The sequence below is a fragment of the Panthera leo genome, chromosome B1 (genome assembly GCF_018350215.1).
Source record: "Panthera leo isolate Ple1 chromosome B1, P.leo_Ple1_pat1.1, whole genome shotgun sequence".
Classification (NCBI taxonomy): Eukaryota; Metazoa; Chordata; class Mammalia; order Carnivora; family Felidae; genus Panthera; species Panthera leo.
Genome location: NC_056682.1, coordinates 202,751,068 through 202,769,259, shown reverse-complemented (window position 1 = coordinate 202,769,259; position 18,192 = coordinate 202,751,068). Strand labels below are relative to the sequence as shown.

The window sequence follows — 18,192 nt, the reverse complement described above, 5'->3', positions numbered from 1 at the left end:
CTCAACAAAATACCAGCATGCCAAATCCAACAATACCTTAAAAAAATCACTCACCACAGTCAAGTGGGATTTATTCCTGGGATGCAAGCGTGGTTCAGTGTTTGCAAATCAATCAATTGTAATGTATCACATCAATAAGAGAAAGGATGAAACCACATGTTCTTTTCAATAGATGCAGAAAAAGCATTTGACAAAGTACAATATCCATTCATGATAAAAGCCCTCACACAGTAGGTTTAGAAGGAACACACCTCAATATAATAAAGGCCATGTATGAAAAACCCACAGCTAATATCATCCTCAATGGGGGAAAACTGAGAGCTTTCCCCCTAAAGTCAGGAACAAGACAAGGATGTCCACTCTCACCACTTTTATTCAACACGGTACTGGAAGTCCTAGCCACAGCAATCAGACAAGAAAAAGGAATAAAAGGGCATCCAAATCAGCAAGGAAGTCAAACTTTCACTATTTGCAGATGACATGACACTACATGTGGAAACCTGAAAGACTCCACCAAAAAACTGCTAGAACTGATATATCACGAAAGTGGCAGTATACAAAATCAATGTATAAAAATCCATTGTATTTCTATACACCCATAATTAAGCAGCAGTGAAATTAATAAAGCAATCCATTTATAATTACACCAAAAAAATAAAATACCTAGGAATAAGCTTAACCAAGGAGGTGAAACGCCTGTACTCTGAAAATTTTAAAACATTGATGAAAGAAACTGAAGACGATACAAACAGATGGAAAGATATACCATGCTCATGGATTGGAAAAACCAATATTGTTAGAATGTCTATACTACCGCAAACAATCTACAGATTTAATGCAATCCCTATCAAAATACCAACAGAATTTTTCACAGAACTAGAACAAACAATCCTAAGATTTATATGGAACCACAAAGACCTCAAATAGCCAAAGCAATCTTGAAAAAGAAAATCAAAGCTGGAGGTATCACAATTCCAAATTCCAAGATATACCACAAAGCTGTAGTAATCAAAACAGTATGATACTTGCACAAGAATATACACATAGATCAATAGAACAGAATAGAAAATCCAGAAATAAACCCACAATTATATGGTCAATTAATCTATGACCAAGGAGGCAAGAATATACAGTGGGGAAAAGACAGTCTCTCCAACAAATGGTGTTAGGAAAACTGGACCACTTTCTTATACCATACACAAAAATAAACTCAAAAGGGATTAAAGACCTAAATGTGAGACCTGAAGCCATAAAAATCCTAGAAGACAGCACAGGCAGTAATTTCTCTGACACTAGCCATAACAATATTTTTTAAGATATGTTTCCTGAGGCAAGGGAAACAAAAGGAAAAATAAAGTATTAGGACTACATTAAAGTAAAAAGCTTCTGCCCAGCGAAGGAAACGGCAAAACAAGAAGACCAACCTACTGAATGAGAGAAGATATTTGGAAATGACATATCCCATAAAGGGTTAATATCCAAAATATATAAAGAAGTTATAAAACTCAACACCCAAAAGGCCTTCAGGTGTCCATCACTCCTGCAAGCACCATGTGGGCACACAATGGGGAGAGACCTTTTGAGTGTATGGGGTGTGGGAAAGCTTTCAGTCAGCCGCAAAGTTTTCAAGGTCATTTGAAAATGCACAGCGTGATTAAACCCTATGAATGTAAGGAGTGTGGAAAGGCATACAAATTTTCCTCATCTCTTTGAGTGCATATGAAGAAATACCCTGGGGAGAGACCATCACAAGCCACTGCTCCCTTCAAGAACACAAGAGGGTGCACAGTGGACAGTAAGCCTTTGTATGTAAGGCTTTGTATGTAAGGACTCTGGTGAGACCTTCCAGTGTCCCACAGACTTGCAAGTATGTGTGATGGCCCTTGGTGGGGAGAACCTTGTGAATGACTGCTCTGTGGGAAAGCCTTCACTTGTCCCTCTTCCCTTCGAGGACACACATGAAAGCACAGTGACACGAAATCCTATGAACTTAAGCACCAGGGAAAAGACTTCAGGTATCCTAGGAATCTGTGAGCACAGACACACTGTGGGAAAGCATTTAAATTCCCTTAAAATCTTATTTAAAATGCGAGCCAATTGCAATGGAGATGATCCTGAATGGACACAATTTTGGGAAAACTTCAGAATACTTCAAAATACTTCATGTATTTTGTTCATGAAAATTCAGGCGGGACAGAAATCTTTTCATTATTATGAATGTGGTTTTGACTTTCCAGGTGCCTCTTCCTTGATGGGGATCCCAAGTGTATCAATTCCTAGTTCGTGTCACTGATATGAATACTAATGGTTTCAAGTGTCCTTCTTTGTCTTCTACATCTGTACAAAATCTTTGTTGTTATCTCAGACTTGAAGTAATCACACAGTTATGTACATGTCTCTTTCCCATTACAATGTCTCTTGGACCCAAGGGTGATAAAAATGTATCTGTTGTTGGTGGGTACATACAACTTTATATACTTTTACAAAAAAATTTCTTGAATTGTACATTCCAAAATGTTGTTTACATTATTATGACATAAGACCTGTATTGGTGAAAGTTCTTTTCTGTTCTCTGTTGTGGATACTGGAATTTCCTGATTCTGTGTCTACTCTCTTTAGTCTTTATTATTGAAAGATATATTTTCACATCAATTCTCTTTTTCTTCAATTTTTAAAGTTCTGATATTGGTTTATCTTTTCTGGGACTAATTATGTCTCTGGTCGATTTCGGTCCAAATTATGAGTTAGAGGAACATCCCTTTGGACCACAAAAAAACAAAACAAAACAAAACTCAACACCCAGGAGACAAATAATCCAATTAAAAATGGGCAGAAGACATGAATGGACACTTTTCCAAAGAAGACATCCAGATGGCCAGCAGACACATGAAAAGATGCTCAACATCCCTCATCACCCTCATCACTGTCCTGTATTAAAATGCAAATCAGAACCACAAAGAGATATCACCTCATGCCTGTCACAATGGCTATTATCAAAAAGACAAGGGACAACAAGTGTTGGAGAGGATGTGAAGGAAAAGGAACCCTTGTGCACTGTTGGTGGGAATGCAAAACGGGTGTAGCTACTCTGGAAAACAGTGTGGAGGTTCCTCAAAAAATTAAAAATAGAACTACCCTATGATTGCACTATGGATATTTACCCAAAAAATACAAAAAAACTAATTTGAAACCCCTGTGTTGATTGCAGCATTATTTACAATAGCCAAATTATTAAAGCAGCCCATGTCCACCGACTGATGAATGGATAAAGGAAATGTGGTATATACATACAATGGAATACTATTCATCCATAAAAAAGAATGAAATCTTGCCATTTGCAACAACACGGATGGATCTCGAGAGTATTATGCTAAGCAAAATAAGTCAGTCAGAGAAAGACAAATACAATATGATTTCATGCATATGTGGAATTTAAGAAACAAAAGCAATGAATAAAGGCAAAATAAAGAGAGAAACCAAAAGACAGGCTCTTAACTACAGAAAACAAACTGATGGTTACCAGAAGGGAGACGGGGGTGGGGATGGTTGAAATGGGTGATGAGAATTAAGGAGTGCACTTATCTTGATGAGCACCGAGTAATATATACAATTGTTGAATCAGTATGTTGTACACCTGACACGAATATAACCCTATGTTACCTGTGCTAGAATTACAATAAAATTTAAATTTAAAAAATGCTAACTATCATCTGTTCCAGGTTGTAGGGTATATTTACCATTTGTCCATCCTAAATATGTCAACACTCTTTTTTGAAAACTTATAAATTAAGAGGGACTTGGTTTGTGAAATGTAGCTGGTAGTTGACATAAAAAAGAAAACCGTATCATTCCTATGTTTTCTATAGCAGAGACCTCGGTTTTATGAAATAGGCATATTCCTAAATAGCAAGATAAGTAGTGAATTTTTGTAAAAACCGGTAGCATTTTATCATTGACAGTGATTTTAAAGAAAGTCCTAAACATCATATTCTTCTATCTCTAAAATATATATCAAAGGTAAGAATGCTATTTTTTAAAACATAAACCCAGTACTATTATTACATCCAAAAGTATTTAGCAATTCCTTAACATCACCTAATATACCATCAGTTTTAAATCTTCCTTCATTATTTCATAAATGTTTTTATAGTTGTGTGTTGAATATAGCATGAAGTTCACATTACATTTCGTTGATATCTGGTTGAGATTTTTTTTTTTTTAACTTCATAGGTTTCTTCTCCCTGCTTATTTCTGTCATTTATTTGTTTGTGAAACCAGGTGTTATGGACCAAATTGTGTCCCTCTAAAGTTCATGTTGTGAAGCCCTAACCCACAGTATCTCAAAGAGTGACTATGTAGTGGACCTTTGAACAACATGGGGATTAGGGGCACCAACTCCCACGCAGTCAAAAATCCGCAGATCATTTTTCACCTTCCTCAAAACTTAACTACTGGGGCACCTGGGTGGCTCAGTTGGTTGAGTGACCAACTCTTGATTTCAGCTCAGGTCTTGATCTCAGGGTCGTGAGTTCGAGCCCCATGTTGCGTGGAGCCTACTTAAAAACAACAACAAAAACAATAACAGTTAACTACTAATAGCCTACTGTTGGCCAGAAGCCTTACTCATAACATGAATAGTCAATTAACACATATTTTATATGTCATAATATTATATACTGTATTCTTACAATGAGGTAAGCCAGAGAAAAAATGTTAAGAAAATTCTAAGGAAGAGAAAATACATTTATAGCCCTGTCCTATATTTAGAAAACCGCACGCATGAGTGCGCCCTGTAGTTCAAGGTCGTGTTGTTCGCAGCTCAATGGAGTTAAGGTCTTTAAAGATGGGATTAGAGTTGCCGGAAGCCGCTGGGGAAAGTCCCGATTGAATCTGACTAGTGTTCCTACAAGAGGAGGGGTTAAGACACGCATGCACGGGGTGGGGGACGCTGTCAAGACACAGAGCAAGAGCGGTCCTCTACACCCCGAGCGCAGAGGCCGCCCGCCCTCGGGCTCTTGGTCTGGGACTCCAGGCTCCAGGGCTGTGAGGAAGTAACTATCTTGCTGAAGGCCCCCAGCCTGTGGCACTTGGGTTATGGCCGCCCTGCCACACAAGTACACAGACATTTGTCCCGTAGAATTTCCTGTGTTCTGGACTTGGCTGGATTTAACATGTTTCCTACTGCCCTACTTTCCCTGGAAGCCAGTAGTTAGATCTGGAGGCTGGAATAGGTCCAGATTTGATTTTTGGTGAGCACACTGTGTGTGTAACTCCTGTTGTACTACATCAGGAGGCATACGATGCCGGAGTGTCTCTCTTTTTATGGTGTTCAGATTGATGAGTGCTCTCAGATGCTTTGTCAGCCTGATCCGTCCATTATTCGTTCCCCACCAGCGTTTCACTTAACGGCTTAATGGTCAACATCAAGACCCATCATTTCTCCAGGATTGTACAATGGTGCTATTCTAATTCCCTCACTCCTTTGGCACTTATCTGTTGAGATTCATCTGTAAAAAGGAACGTCGTTTACCTGTTTGTTCAGGAAAAGCGGGTGAAATACTTGAACACTTCTTTTACTTCTACTTTTCGGAGTATTGTGTTAGTTCTCTATCATTCTCCAAGATGCTCATGAGATTTTTGTTCTGTTTTGGTATCATTATGATTTTAACATGTTGATATGGTTTCATCCATTCGAGTAATCATTCTTTTTGATGTTTTTGATGTTTTTTGTCCCATCTTCAGCCAGTGGATGCCCAGTAGCCTTTAATAACTTCCTTGTTTTCTGTTATTGTTTCTTATTAAACATGTTCCAGGATTCCCTTGCACGTGTGCTGACCAAGGCCTGGAATCAACTGTTTCTCTGAAGGGCCCTGGTCCTCTGTGTGGAAAGCAGCTCTGTGAGAGCACAGTGTGGGTGCTAAGATGTTCTTTGATGCCATGATGGTCATTCTTCCTAGAAAACATTGTTCTTGAAAACATTGTTTTAGAGGCGCCTCGGTGGCTCAGTCGGTTAAGCGTCCGACTTTGGCTCAGGTCATGATCTCACGGATCCTGAGTTTAAGCCCCTCATCGGGCTGTGTGCCGACAGCTCAGAGCCTGGAGCCTGCTTCTGATTCTGTGTGTGTGTGTGTGTCTCTCTCTCCCTCAGAAATAAAATAAACATTAAAAAAACTTTTTTAAAACGTTGTTTTAAAAGAAAATATTCATCATGAATTCGTGTTGATATTTCCAATTCTCATTTAACTTCTTTGTTTCACATTTGGGTTTTTTAATCCTAATGCTGAAAATATTAGTTCCTAATGACATTAATATGATTAGAGTATTTCCCTCTTCTTTCTTTCTTTCTTTCTTTCTTTCTTTCTTTCTTTCTTTCCTTTTAAAAAATATTTATTTTGGGGAGAGTGGTAGCGGGGGAGGGGCAGAGAGAGGGGGACAGAGGATCCAAAGTGGGCTTTTCCCTGACAGGCTGACAGCAGTGAGCCTGGTGCAGGCCTTGAACTCACGAACCCGCAAAATAATGACCTGAACAAAAGTCGGATGCTCAGCCAACTGAGCCCCCCAGGCGCCCCCACTTTGCTTCTTTAATATGTAACATGGACCACTCTACAACACCAAATAGAGACCTTGCTTACTCCCTTGTCCGCCTGCCTGTGGAGGGACCAGCATGATCTGCCTGGTGCACACTGGCGGACAGCAGGCTGTTCCCCGTCTTCTGCTATTTCTACTGCATACGTTTGTCCACATGCCATTTCCTGCCTTATCTAGTGTGTCCTTGGGATAGACTCCTGGGGGATGTGAGGCTGAAGGATGGATTCACGTGCAGTTGTACAGACATTGCCAAATTCTTCGTGAGGGGGCTGTCCGTCTATGCTGGTCTGTGTGCCCGTTAGGAAGGTGTGTGTGCACCGGCTTCCCCGCGGTCTGCACAACAGGCCGTGTTCTCAAACACAGTTTGTCAGCAGTTTTGCTTTTCATGTCCCAGTTTAAAAAAATCACTTTTTAAAAGAAAAATAAGAAAGGTTACTTAAAATTTCACGACATGCCAGTATTGTACTTAAACACAAAATACATAAAAGCTGCCTTGTTGAGGAAATCTTTCAGTATGAAAGCAGGAAACTGAGACATGCTAATAAGTGGCAGAGCTGGGACTCAAGTCTGGGCCGTGTGGCTCCAGAATCTGTGCCCACCAGCCTCCGGCCTCCCCCATGGTGGGCAGGGAATGATGTGACTCCTGGTGGCAGGTACGCTAAGGGAGAGTCATCTTTCCATCTAGAGCACAATGTGGACTGTTGTAAAACGACCCCAGGGCCTTGAGCAGTATGTTGTGTATTTTTAATGCTCAGCACACATTTATTGGTTGATTCACTCACTTCAATAAATATTTAAATATTTATTGACCACCTACTATATGCAGATGCTGTGTCAGAAGCTGGGGACACCTGGTGAACATGGTGACCAGGGTGTCTGCCTCCAGGGCTGGTTTATCTTTCTAGACTCTGAAAAGAAAGCTACTTAATAACTACTACTTAATCTTTCTAACTACTTAAATCTTTCTACATACAGGCATTAACACATAACATAGTCTTTAAAAAAATTTAAAAAAAATTTTTTAATGTTTATTTATTTCTGAGACAGAGAGAGAGAGACAGAGCATGAGTGGGGGAGGGGCAGAGGGAGAGGGAGACACAGAATCCGAAACAGGCTCCAGGCTCCGAGCTGTCAGCACAGAGCCCGACATGGGGCTTGAACCCACAGACCTGTGAGATCATGTCCTGAGCTGAAGTCGGACGCTTAACCGACTGAGCCACCCAGGCGCCCCCATAACAGTCTTTTAAATGAATTTCCTTGATTTTTATTTATTATTTTGCTATTATGATTTGTTCTTCAGAGAAAAACTCCTTATTCATCTGTTGGTGTCCCTGCGTATAAGCTTACTGGTGTTCTGATCAAAAGTGTTTATTTTTGACTGTGTAGTTCATGTACTATGCATTACAGTTTTATTTATAGGATATAAAATAATAAATGCAATGCTTCTGTCTTATCAAGTGGTTGTGGTTAAAGGGCTTCCTGGTCAGTAGGCAGCTGTAAATCTGGTTTCCTGTTGTGTTAGTGGAACCGCATAGCGTCTTACGAGAATGCGGAGAAGGTACACGTAATTTTAGGTTTTCCCCCATGGGTTTTTGCCATTAATGTGTCGGCACACCCCGTGTGGTTTGTGTGATGTGCTTGAACACACAGGGCACATCCGGATCTCAGACCTGGGTTTAGCCGTGGAGGTCCCGGAGGGCCGGACCGTCCGAGGAAGAGTGGGGACCGTCGGCTACATGGGTATGTGAGGGGCCGCTTGGAGGGCCTCGCTGCATGCCCAGAACACACCCGAGACCAGGTCCAGGCCGCCTGGAGGGGCACGGGCGCCAGGGCCGGGACTGCGGAGGGAGCCCTCCGTCTGCCCTCCTGTCTCACAGAGGCGGGGTGTGAGGCCTGCAGGGTCACACAGATGAGGGAGGGCAGAATCGGGACAGGACGGGGCCCCCTCACTGCCGCAGTCCCCACGCTGTGCCCTCTGGCCTCTCAGGCCCCTCGTGAAACCACCGTTCCCTGGTTTTTGCAAAGCCTCTGTGAGCGGGAGGCCCTGGCCTGGGGTCAGCTCCCAGCCCAGCAGTGCCAGCCTGACCCAGGAGTGGCCTCCAGCAGGAGGGACCCCGAGAGCCCCACGCCCCCACTGTGCGACCGCCTGCCGCGGGGTCTTCCCGTGTTGGGAATAGGCGGCCGATGCCCGTGGGGTGCCCATGGGCATGCTTCTGGGTGTCTGAGGGGGCGCGCTCCTCAGGAGCGGGGTCTCACCCGGAGCACCGCTTTCCCCGTGGCCCTTATTCTGTGGCTGTTCGTTCCACGCTCCGGGATCGTACAGACCGTGTCCAGTAACCGCTTTGTTGAAACATGAGTCCCACACCGTCGAGTCCACCACTCTGAAGCGGGTTTCAGCATGCTCACGGAGATGTGCAACCACAGGGTGTTGCCCTCACCTCCAGAAAGAGACCCCGCGCCCATCAGCACCCCCTCCCGCCCCAGCCCCTGCAGACTGGTCTGTTCCGCCTGCTTCATGTGCGTGGAATCACACTCTCTTGGGCCGTGTGCGTCCGGCTTCTTTCCCTTAACACATTTCCGAGGTTCATGTTGTAGTAAATGTTAAATTTATAGTGTTTTATTTGTAAGTAATTGCAAGAAAATTTAAAACCAAAACTTAATTTACATTTCCTGTATTTGTTGTGTAGCTCCTGAAGTTATCAATAATGAAAACTATACATTTAGTCCTGATTGGTGGGGACTTGGCTGCCTAATATATGAGATGATTCAGGGACATTCTCCATTCAAAAAGTTCAAAGAGAAGGTCAAGCGACAGGAAGTCGAGCGCAGAGTGAAGAAGGACACAGAGGAGTACTCCAGGAAGTTTTCCGAGGACGCCAAGTCCGTCTGCAGGATGGTGGGTCGGGCTCCGGGGGGGCCGGGCTGGGAGACACCTCTGCCTCATTGTAGTTGTTGCCACCAGCGCTGGGGACACCCAGCAGTCTCCGCGCCAGGCTGGCGCCACACGTCCTGCCCTTGCCCGGGAAACGACGCGACTGGGCTTCAGCCAACGGCAGCAAAGCAGAGCAGTCATTGTTTGCTTTCTCCAAAGACGCACCTGACAGGGAAGGTGGGGCCAAGGTCATCATTTCCTGCAAAACTAAAGATAAAGCAGCATCTTCAGTATCTTAGAAACAGTGAGGTTTTTCTGTCTTTTCATGTTTCTTTCCTCTTTAACTACTGCCGGGAATCATGGTCACAGCAGACACCTTGACCTGATGGCCTGCCACGTGCCTGCCACCTTCCTTGATGTGTGAAGGGCCCTACGAGGCTGTGGGGTTGGGTGGAGGCCGAGGGGTGGCTGAATGATGGACAGTGGAATCGAAGTGGGTTGTAGGAGGGTGAGGAAGAGGGGCTCAAGGGAAGGGGCAGAGTTGGCGGGCTGTAGGCAAGGTGGGGGCCCAGCTCGTTGGAGTCTGGTCCCTCCTTGCCAAAGTCAGAAAGTCCGGGGGAGCGTGTGGAGAGGACAGGAGGTCTGGCTGGTCACGAAGAGTCTAGGGAGAGAGAGTGGCGGGAATGGGGGGCGGAGGACCAGGTCGTTGGTGAGGAGGCCACAGAGAGGCCGGGCGTGGGTCCCCAAGTGGGTGTGGGACCAACAGCCGCTATACTGAGTAGATCAGTAACTTCGGTAAGTTGTCGGTGGCTGGAGAGCAGCTGTTTTGTTTTCCCTCCCTTGTTGTTTCCATATATGATGTGACCAGTGTTTGTGGCCTGTCACCGGACAGCGGAAGCAGGCTGGCCTTTCTTCCCGCCAGCTCATTCTGCTGGGAGCTGGCAGTGTTGAGTCAGCGCCTCCACGTTTAACAGCTCTCTGGCCAAGCTGCTATTTGACCGAGTGCTTGTGATCTGCCAGGCACCGATAAGGGCGGTGGGAATGTAAAAATATGGAGTTGGAAGAGCCTGCCCCCTAAGGAATGCACGCGTAGACCTAACGTGAAAAAGAACTGTAGTGGAAAAGCAGGATTTGACGGGTGCCGTCAACAAGGAAGAAACCAGGACTCAGGGCTTTTCAGGCTGGAGAAGTGCTGTTCTCTGCTAGGGGTGCCGGGGAGCGAGGCGGTGCCCGCGTGAGTGCCCCTGTTGGGGCTGGCAGCTCTGGCTTGGAGCTGGTGCCAGGGGCCACATCTCCGCTCCCCGTGCCGGGTTTCCCTGCCGGCGCCTCCGGTTTCTCGCCTCTAAGCTGTGGGTGGTGACGACCTCTCCTCCACAGGCCGGCCGGGAGGCGGTGCAGCTGTGCGTGTGCCGGGCCTGGCAACACAGATCGGCAGCGGCTGCTTCCTGGAGAGGGGGTTCAGTGCCAGCAAGCGAGGACCAGAGGAGGGGGCGTCTTGGGAGGCAAGGGGCAGTCGAGGGGGACGGCACCTGTGGGGACAGGGACTTGCCGGGGCGGGGGGTGGTGCTGCAGGCTTCTGCGGGGCCCCTCGCCCTCTCTGCCTGCCCCCAGCACTCTGCACCTGTGCCGAGCGCGTGACCCGGACTTGGTGTGAGGTCAGGGTGTTGCACTTGTGCTCGACAGAGCAGAAGGCAGGGAAGTTTACGGTGTTTACGGTGACCCAAGCAGGAGGTCAGAGTGGCGCCTGACGCGTGGGCACCTTTCTGTAGTTTTCAAAACTCTTTGACAGATTGTCTCATCTAATCTCATGGTGGATTTCTGGGGCATTTTCTTAGCCTCACAGTTGAAAAGTTAAGCGTTTGATTTTCGTGATGTCCCATCGTCAACGGCGGTGGGCAGACTTGATCCCAAGCGAGCTCTCTGACCACAAGTCCAAGGCCACTGGATGGGTGTGTGTTGGCAACGGGCTGGATGATGGAGTCACGGAGCCCTGAGATGTGGGGATTGTATCTGGCCCCACAGTTAGTTTCCAGATCTGTTCCTAATTAACGAAGTGTGCGAGGGGTAGCTGCACTGAGTGAATCTTACTCAGCTGTCGCCCCGGCTGGGTGCTGGGGCCACAGCAGTGAGCGGGAGTCCCCCCCCGGCCCTGGAGGCTTTGTTCCAAGCAGCTCCCCACGTGATGTCGTCACAGCAGTCGTGACAGGTATGCCGAGGGAGGTCTGAGGTGGGAAGCTGGAGCCTGAGAGAGCCAGGCCACGACTCTTCTAGACGGAGGGCACAGTGCACACGAGGGCCGTGGGTCTGCGGAGGTGAACGAGGTAGGCGTGCGTCGCACTGGGAGTTGATTTCTGTTCAGAAAAGTGGGTGCTGGCTGCGAGGCGAGGCCAAGGTCAGCAAACTTCCCTGTTTTTTGTTTTTGTTTTTGTAAATGTTTATTTATTTTTGAGAAAGAGACAGACAGACAGACTGTGAGCAGGGGAGGGGCAGAAAGAGAGGGAGACACAGAATCCCAAGCAGGCTCTAGGCTCCGAGCTGTCAGCACAGAGCCTGACGTGGGGCTCGAACACACGCACCGTGAGATCGTGACCTGAGCTGAAGTCGGACGCTCAACCGACTGAGCCCCCCAGGCGCCCCAGCAAACTTTCTTGTGAGGGGCCAGAGAGTAAAGGTGCCTGGGCCTCACAGGTCCCTCTCACAGCTGGTCCTTCACCGCTCCAGTGCAGAAGCGGCCCTGGGCCCAGCTCAGGTAACGGCCCGGCTGTGCTCCGATAAAACCTTAGGTACAAGCTCAGGGGCTCCCCAGGCCTGCTCCGCTGTGCTTTAGAGGCCCTGGCCTCCCATGTTGCTTTGAGCACCCCCAGCCTTACTGACTGATAGTAACCGTGGATGAACCTCTTTGAATTGGTGACGATGATGAGTGTGTGAGTAAGGAACACGTTAGGAAGAGGTGCTGCCTGATCACTTTAAGAACATACAATTTCCAGAACTAGGTTTGCCAAAATTCTGCCTCATCTGAATTCCTCAGTGATCTAGTTAATGAATAAAGATCTTTCTGCTTATAAACATAACATAGTATTAAAATGGCATATTGGACGTTCTTGACAGTTTCTTTTCCTTTAAAAAAGCCCCTTAATTTTTCCATGGCTAAAATTCTTCCTCAAAGGTTTACTTAGCCCACCCTTTATTTGCTGGTGGCTCAAGGGTTATTTTATTAGCTTCCACTTTTTTTTGAAGCACCATGCATTCTAAAGTAGAGAAATCTGAATTAACGAGGTTTGGTTGAAACTTTGAAATTTGCGTAACTTTGGATGGAGGTGCTCTTTGCTACCCCTAATTCCCTGGTTCTTATTGCGGAGATTTTCTGAGTTCTCTCGCGTCCCAGGAGCTTAACTTGACTTCGCTTCTGCCTCTGGCACAGTTACTCACCAAGAATCCCAGACAACGGCTGGGCTTCAGCGGTGGAGCAGCGGAAGTGAAGGGACACCCCGTGTTCAAGGACATTAACTTCAAGAAGCTGGAAGCAAATATGTTGGATCCCCCTTTCTGTCCTGATGTAAGTATGTTGTCTAGAGAGGAGCAGGGGGTCACGTGACCCAGTGATTTTGTTCCAGCGGATACAGAGTCACCTGGTGCAGCCCGGCTGTGCCCGGGGTGCCCCACCCTGGACCCCCTTCCCCAGCCCCCGCCACGCACCACACTGTCCTCACGGGCCCTCACGGGCCTTCGTGGCAGCTGAGCCTGGCCCTGCCCCACACAGAACCTCAGCACCACCCCACGGCCTCCTCGGCGGGCCCGGCAAGGCCTTGCATGTTCCGGCGTCCCCTTTCTTGTGTCAGCGCTGGCACACCTGCCTCTTTAGTCTGGGAAGCACTTGCCCTGTATGCGTCTCCCAGTTCCTGGCTCCACACTGGCAGCCCTGGAGGTCCCCTGAGGGGCCACTTGACAGGAGAGTCCGGTGGCAGCGGGGTAGGCAGTTTTGTCTATGGGGGGGGGGGGGGGCGGGCAGGACGGGGCTCTGGGCCTTCGGCCTCCCGTGGACTGCCTCCTGAGTGTGGCCACCATTTGCTCCCTTCCCCCGCTGTGTGGGGACTGAACGGATAGCACTGCTCTGACGTGTGCTGACCGGCAACCTATGGAATGTCACTTCTTTGTGCAGGTTCCGGCACGTGGGCAGGACATTTCTCAGAACTGCCAGTGCCTCTTGCACTATCACGGTTTGGTCTGTAGCTGCCAACGCCTTATTTCCAGAAGCACAGGCGGCTGCACGGAGGAGGCGGCCCAGGCTTGGCCCCGCCCTGCTTGCTTGATCCTCAGGGCAGCTGGCCTGGTCTCCTGTCCCAGAGGAGGGGTCGGCTCCCGACCACTAGATGACCTCTGACAGCAGGTGGGGAGGCGGGACCTGCTGTTTTCCACTGAGACTTTGCAGAGGGCGCTTCACGCGAAGGAGGCCGAGGGTTGGAGGCACAGGTGGGACTCCGCCCTGCCCTTCCTCATCCCTGCCTCTGCCTGTAACCCACCTTCCCCTGCAGAAAAGAGGAGGGCGGGGGGCCTCAGGAGGTTTGTGGGCCAGAGGGCATCCGCAGGGCCTGCGACTGAGGAGACTTCCCTGGAGAAGGGAAAGGCTTCAGATACGGTGTGAATGGGTCCATTTCATATGCGTCGTGTTCTTAGTAATTAAGGAAACTAAGATTGATTCCAGTCATCTCAGAGGCCAACGCCTTTTTGTTCTTTGCACAGCCGAAGGCAGTGTATTGTAAGGATGTCGTGGATATCGACCAGTTCTCCACGGTGAGGGGAGTCTACCTGGACACCACGGACGATACTTTCTACAGCCAATTTGCCACAGGCTCTGTCTCCATCCCCTGGCAGAACGAGGTACTGCGGGTTTCCACGGGGTCCGATGCCAGGAGGAAACGTGTGTGTGTGCGCGCGCGCGCGTGCGCGTGTGCTTGGAGGTAACATTACGCACAGGAAGGGGATAGTTGTCCACGATGGGTCTCACTTCGAAAGCGGGCCTGGCCGGTGCCCGGTGCCCACGGTACTGGCCTGCTCTGGGGGTGCGCTCAGGGAGAGGAGGAGGAGGCCGGGGCAGGGACCCCGAGAAGGAGTCAGCAAGCAGGAAAGAGGACGGGAATGGGGGTGGTCCCGGAGTGCTGGGCACGGTTGCCGGGGCGGGGGGGAAGTGGCCGACTGACCTCATGGTGTCCCCCGCTTCTCTGTGGATGCAGATGATCGAATCGGGTTGTTTCAAGGACATCAACGAAAGTGACACTGGAGAATGTGTGGCACTACATCTACAAGAGACACTGTGCCACCCAGTTCCCAAAGCAAAGAGAGGCTTCTTCTATAGACTCCTCAGAAGAGGGGTAAGAGCAAAAAGCATGTTGTTATTTTGGCTTCTTAAAAAACGTGACGTGTTAAAAGCAAAGAAACATAATTTAAGTGCTCTGGCAATGTGGTGCTCTTTGAGCCCCACGGGGGCTCAAAAACCCTCACAAGGTCGTTTGCTGTTGGTACGAAGACTGTTCTGATCCAAAAAGGAAAAGGGCTTACCTGCCTCCGAAGCAGATCCCTCTCTCAGTGACAAAGCCCTTAAGCGTGCTCCAAAATCAGCGTCGTGGACAACAGTCGGGAAACGGTATATGCCATGTAGACTACTCCCTTCCCGTTCTGACTTCACAGCCGCTCCCTCGCTAGCCTGCTTTCACAGAGAACCTGGAGGAGTGGTTCGGAGACACTTCGCGGGCCGTATCTAGAAATGTTTCCTCCTAGTGCAGTTCTCCTTGGACTAGCGGCTTATCCTGCTTGGTGCCCTGTCCGTTCTCGAAGGCCTCGTTCAGAGCTCGTCCACTAACATTCGAGTCCATCTTTGTTCAGCATAAAAAACACGCCTTGGGTGGGAAAGGTCTGTCGGGCACGTCCACCATGACCACATTTCCTTGGAGAACGGGGGCCAGGCGTGCGTCAGCACGGTCGGTCTGTCCATGCGCGGGAAGTCGTGTCTGCACACGCTCCACACGCAGGCCTGAGCCGAGGCGAGCAGGTTGCCGGGCAGGGACACCTGCAGCTGTGGTGTCCTGGTGCGGGAGGGGCCGCTCTGCGCCACCCGGTGCTTGCAGGGGGAGCCCGGGCCCTGTTTCCTTCCTTGCAGGCCCAGCTCGGGGTTGAGGAATTGCAATTGGGTGTGTGACAGAGAAAGCGAATCTGAGACACTGTGTGTGTGTGTGTGTGTGTGTGTGTGTGTGTGTGTGTGTGTGAACTGAGCAGCTTCCCTACCGTGAGGTGATGAGAGGAAGTGTGAAACTCAGCCCTAAAGTTGGTCCCCCTCCCCGCGGTTGTAAAGTTGTGTGTCCAGCACGGGAGAGCTGAGCCGGCCGAGCGGGTAAGAGGTTGACCCGGCCACTCTGCCGTGTTGCAGGGCTGCATTAGCGGTGTCCCCAGCGACAAGGAAGAGCTGTCCTCAATGGTGTGACCACTCACTGCAGAGCCGGGCCCCAGCGCCCAGGAGCACGAGCGCGGTGTTTGACCCCATCTGTGAACAGCAATAAACATGTGACACCTCGTAAAATGAGAGCCTCATGAGTCTGCAGACGTCTCTATATTCATACGTGAATCACCTTGTCACCAAAGCCGAGTTGAAGACGAAGGCCCTTGTGGACCACCCGGATGCTGAGACCCCCAGGGGTGGACCTGTGCCACGGAGAGGGGAGAGGGGAGGGCTTGGGCATTCGCCCACCAGTGTCCAGAGCTGAGGGTCCTGTTCCTCAGCCCAGAGTGCCCTCCGGTGTCATTGAGGGGGAGGACAGGCCGGCCCCGCCTTCCCCAGGGCCCCAGCGTCACAAAGCCTTCACCCGCTTGCATTCAGGCTGACATCTGCGCCTCGGTCACCAAGATTCTCCCGCCGGGGCATGTCTCCGCCTGCGTGCCCGTCCTTGTGGCTGCCGTGCACCTTCCAGGGGTGTTTCCAGCACCCTGAGGCCAGGGCGTGGCTGGCAGCGGTGACTCACCCAACCGCGGCACCCCCAGTGCATCTCTGGGACCGCGGGGCTCCCCGGCCTGACGCACAGGTGGGAGGTGGTCGTGGGCGAGGAGCCCCCTTCCAAGCGCTGGTTGGCGCCTAGCCGGCAGGAGCCCCCAGAATTCTGAGGTCAGTAACTCTCCTTCAGCCCCTGCTGCCCAGAGAAGAAGGCGGAGCCCCAAACCTCAGGTGGAAACGTGGGCTCTGTTGCCCGGGGAGGGGCGCTCACACCCACAGGCATTGTGCAGGCCCCGGGGGTGGGGTGCACACAGACCTCTGCGGGTGGCCCCGAGGTGCAGAACTGGCGCTTTCTCCCGTATCCACGTGTGTGTGGCCTTCAGCGGGGGCTGTGGGGTGAGAAGCCAGGGCCCAGACCTCGGCGACTTGAGCCAATGGCAAGGACTTGTTCTGGATGCTGGGACACCACCCCACGGCGGTGTGCAGGAGAGTGAGCCAGGGTCCGCCGCGTGTCCCCAGGGGGACGGCCGCCCGCTCTGCCTTGGCGGAGACCTGCGCCCGGAGGTGCTTCTGAGTGCCGTCGGCATCACGGCGTGTCTGAAATCGGTTTTCCACGCGTGTTGTCAGCCGTTGGGGCACAGTAGCGCTGGGCCAGTGTTTCAAGGAAAGCCCCCGCCTGGCCTTGTCCTTGGAGACCAGCAGACGTTGATCCCGAGCGTGCTTTATACCCAGGTGAGGGGAGAGAGAAGTTACCTTTATTTTAGAGATGGCTTCTCTTCAGGTGGGGGCCCTCGTCTCCAGAATGGAGACGGCAGGAGGTGGGGACAGAAACTTCAGCATCTTCGTAAAGCATTCACTAGAGCGTTTGGTACGTGCTACCCGCTCAGTAAATATGTTAGTAACTGTGGGAGGGTAATGCTTGCTCTTGGTAAAAATTACAGCTTAATTTTCTAAAAAATTAGACTAATCTAAAAAATTTTCTTAAAAAAAGTCTAAAGAAAATAAAAATCACCTTTATTCCTACCACCTGTTTACGTTCTGAGGCCTTCCGGACACTTCCATCAGTGTGGGCACAGGGGCGGTGGTCCTCCAGCTTGCCTTCATCCCTTCCGAGGACACTCCTGCCCCTCGTGGGGTGGAGCCACCTGCCTGCAGAGCCCCGGCCCCAGGGGAGCCTGAGGGGCCCTCTGCCCTCAGGGTTGGGGGGCTGTGCACAGCTCCAGGGACCAGTTCAGTCCTTTCTTCCTTTTTGTTTTTTGTTGTTTTTTTTTTTCCCTGCTTAAGCCAGTCTGAGCTGAGTGTCTCCAAGACCAAGCGAAGAGTCCTGACTGAGGCAACAAATCTAGGGAGGATTTTTTCAGACTGAAACGTCACGTGTTGACTTGTCTTCCCTCTCTGGTTATAAGCAAGTACACATGTATTGAAGAGAGTTTTGAAAGTAAAGGCTACACAATGAAAAATTCACCTTTAATATCAGCCACTGTCCAAAGATAATCCCTATCAGCAGTTTATTCTATATTTATATAATTTGTAGTTAACTTGTTTCTTGCCGTGTCATTTAAATATTATCTTTTGCTGCACATTTAGGCCATCATGTATCAGACAATCCACACAATCGTTGTTTGCAGCTTTCTTGTTGCTATAAACACCAGTGGGATGGACATCCCTGTACTGTTATCTTTGTGCACATGGTAGTGTTTCTAAGGTAGATTTGTAGCAGGGGATCCTTTGGTTAAAGTGTATGAACGGTTGA

At 49.3% G+C, this 18,192-nt stretch overlaps 1 protein-coding gene across 1 annotated transcript in view; it reads left to right on the top strand.

The window, feature by feature from the left end:
* Window positions 1-16,031, top strand: part of GRK4 (G protein-coupled receptor kinase 4) — a 96,594-nt gene extending 80,563 nt beyond the window's left edge. The window contains exons 11-16 of the mRNA XM_042937034.1: window positions 8,239-8,328; window positions 9,276-9,484; window positions 12,882-13,016; window positions 14,201-14,338; window positions 14,692-14,829; window positions 15,882-16,031. Of these exons, the coding sequence (XP_042792968.1) occupies window positions 8,239-8,328; window positions 9,276-9,484; window positions 12,882-13,016; window positions 14,201-14,338; window positions 14,692-14,829; window positions 15,882-15,935 (764 nt within the window). The 3' untranslated portion in view covers window positions 15,936-16,031. The remainder of the gene's footprint in view (window positions 1-8,238; window positions 8,329-9,275; window positions 9,485-12,881; window positions 13,017-14,200; window positions 14,339-14,691; window positions 14,830-15,881) is intronic.
* Window positions 16,032-18,192: the final 2,161 nt, after the last annotated feature.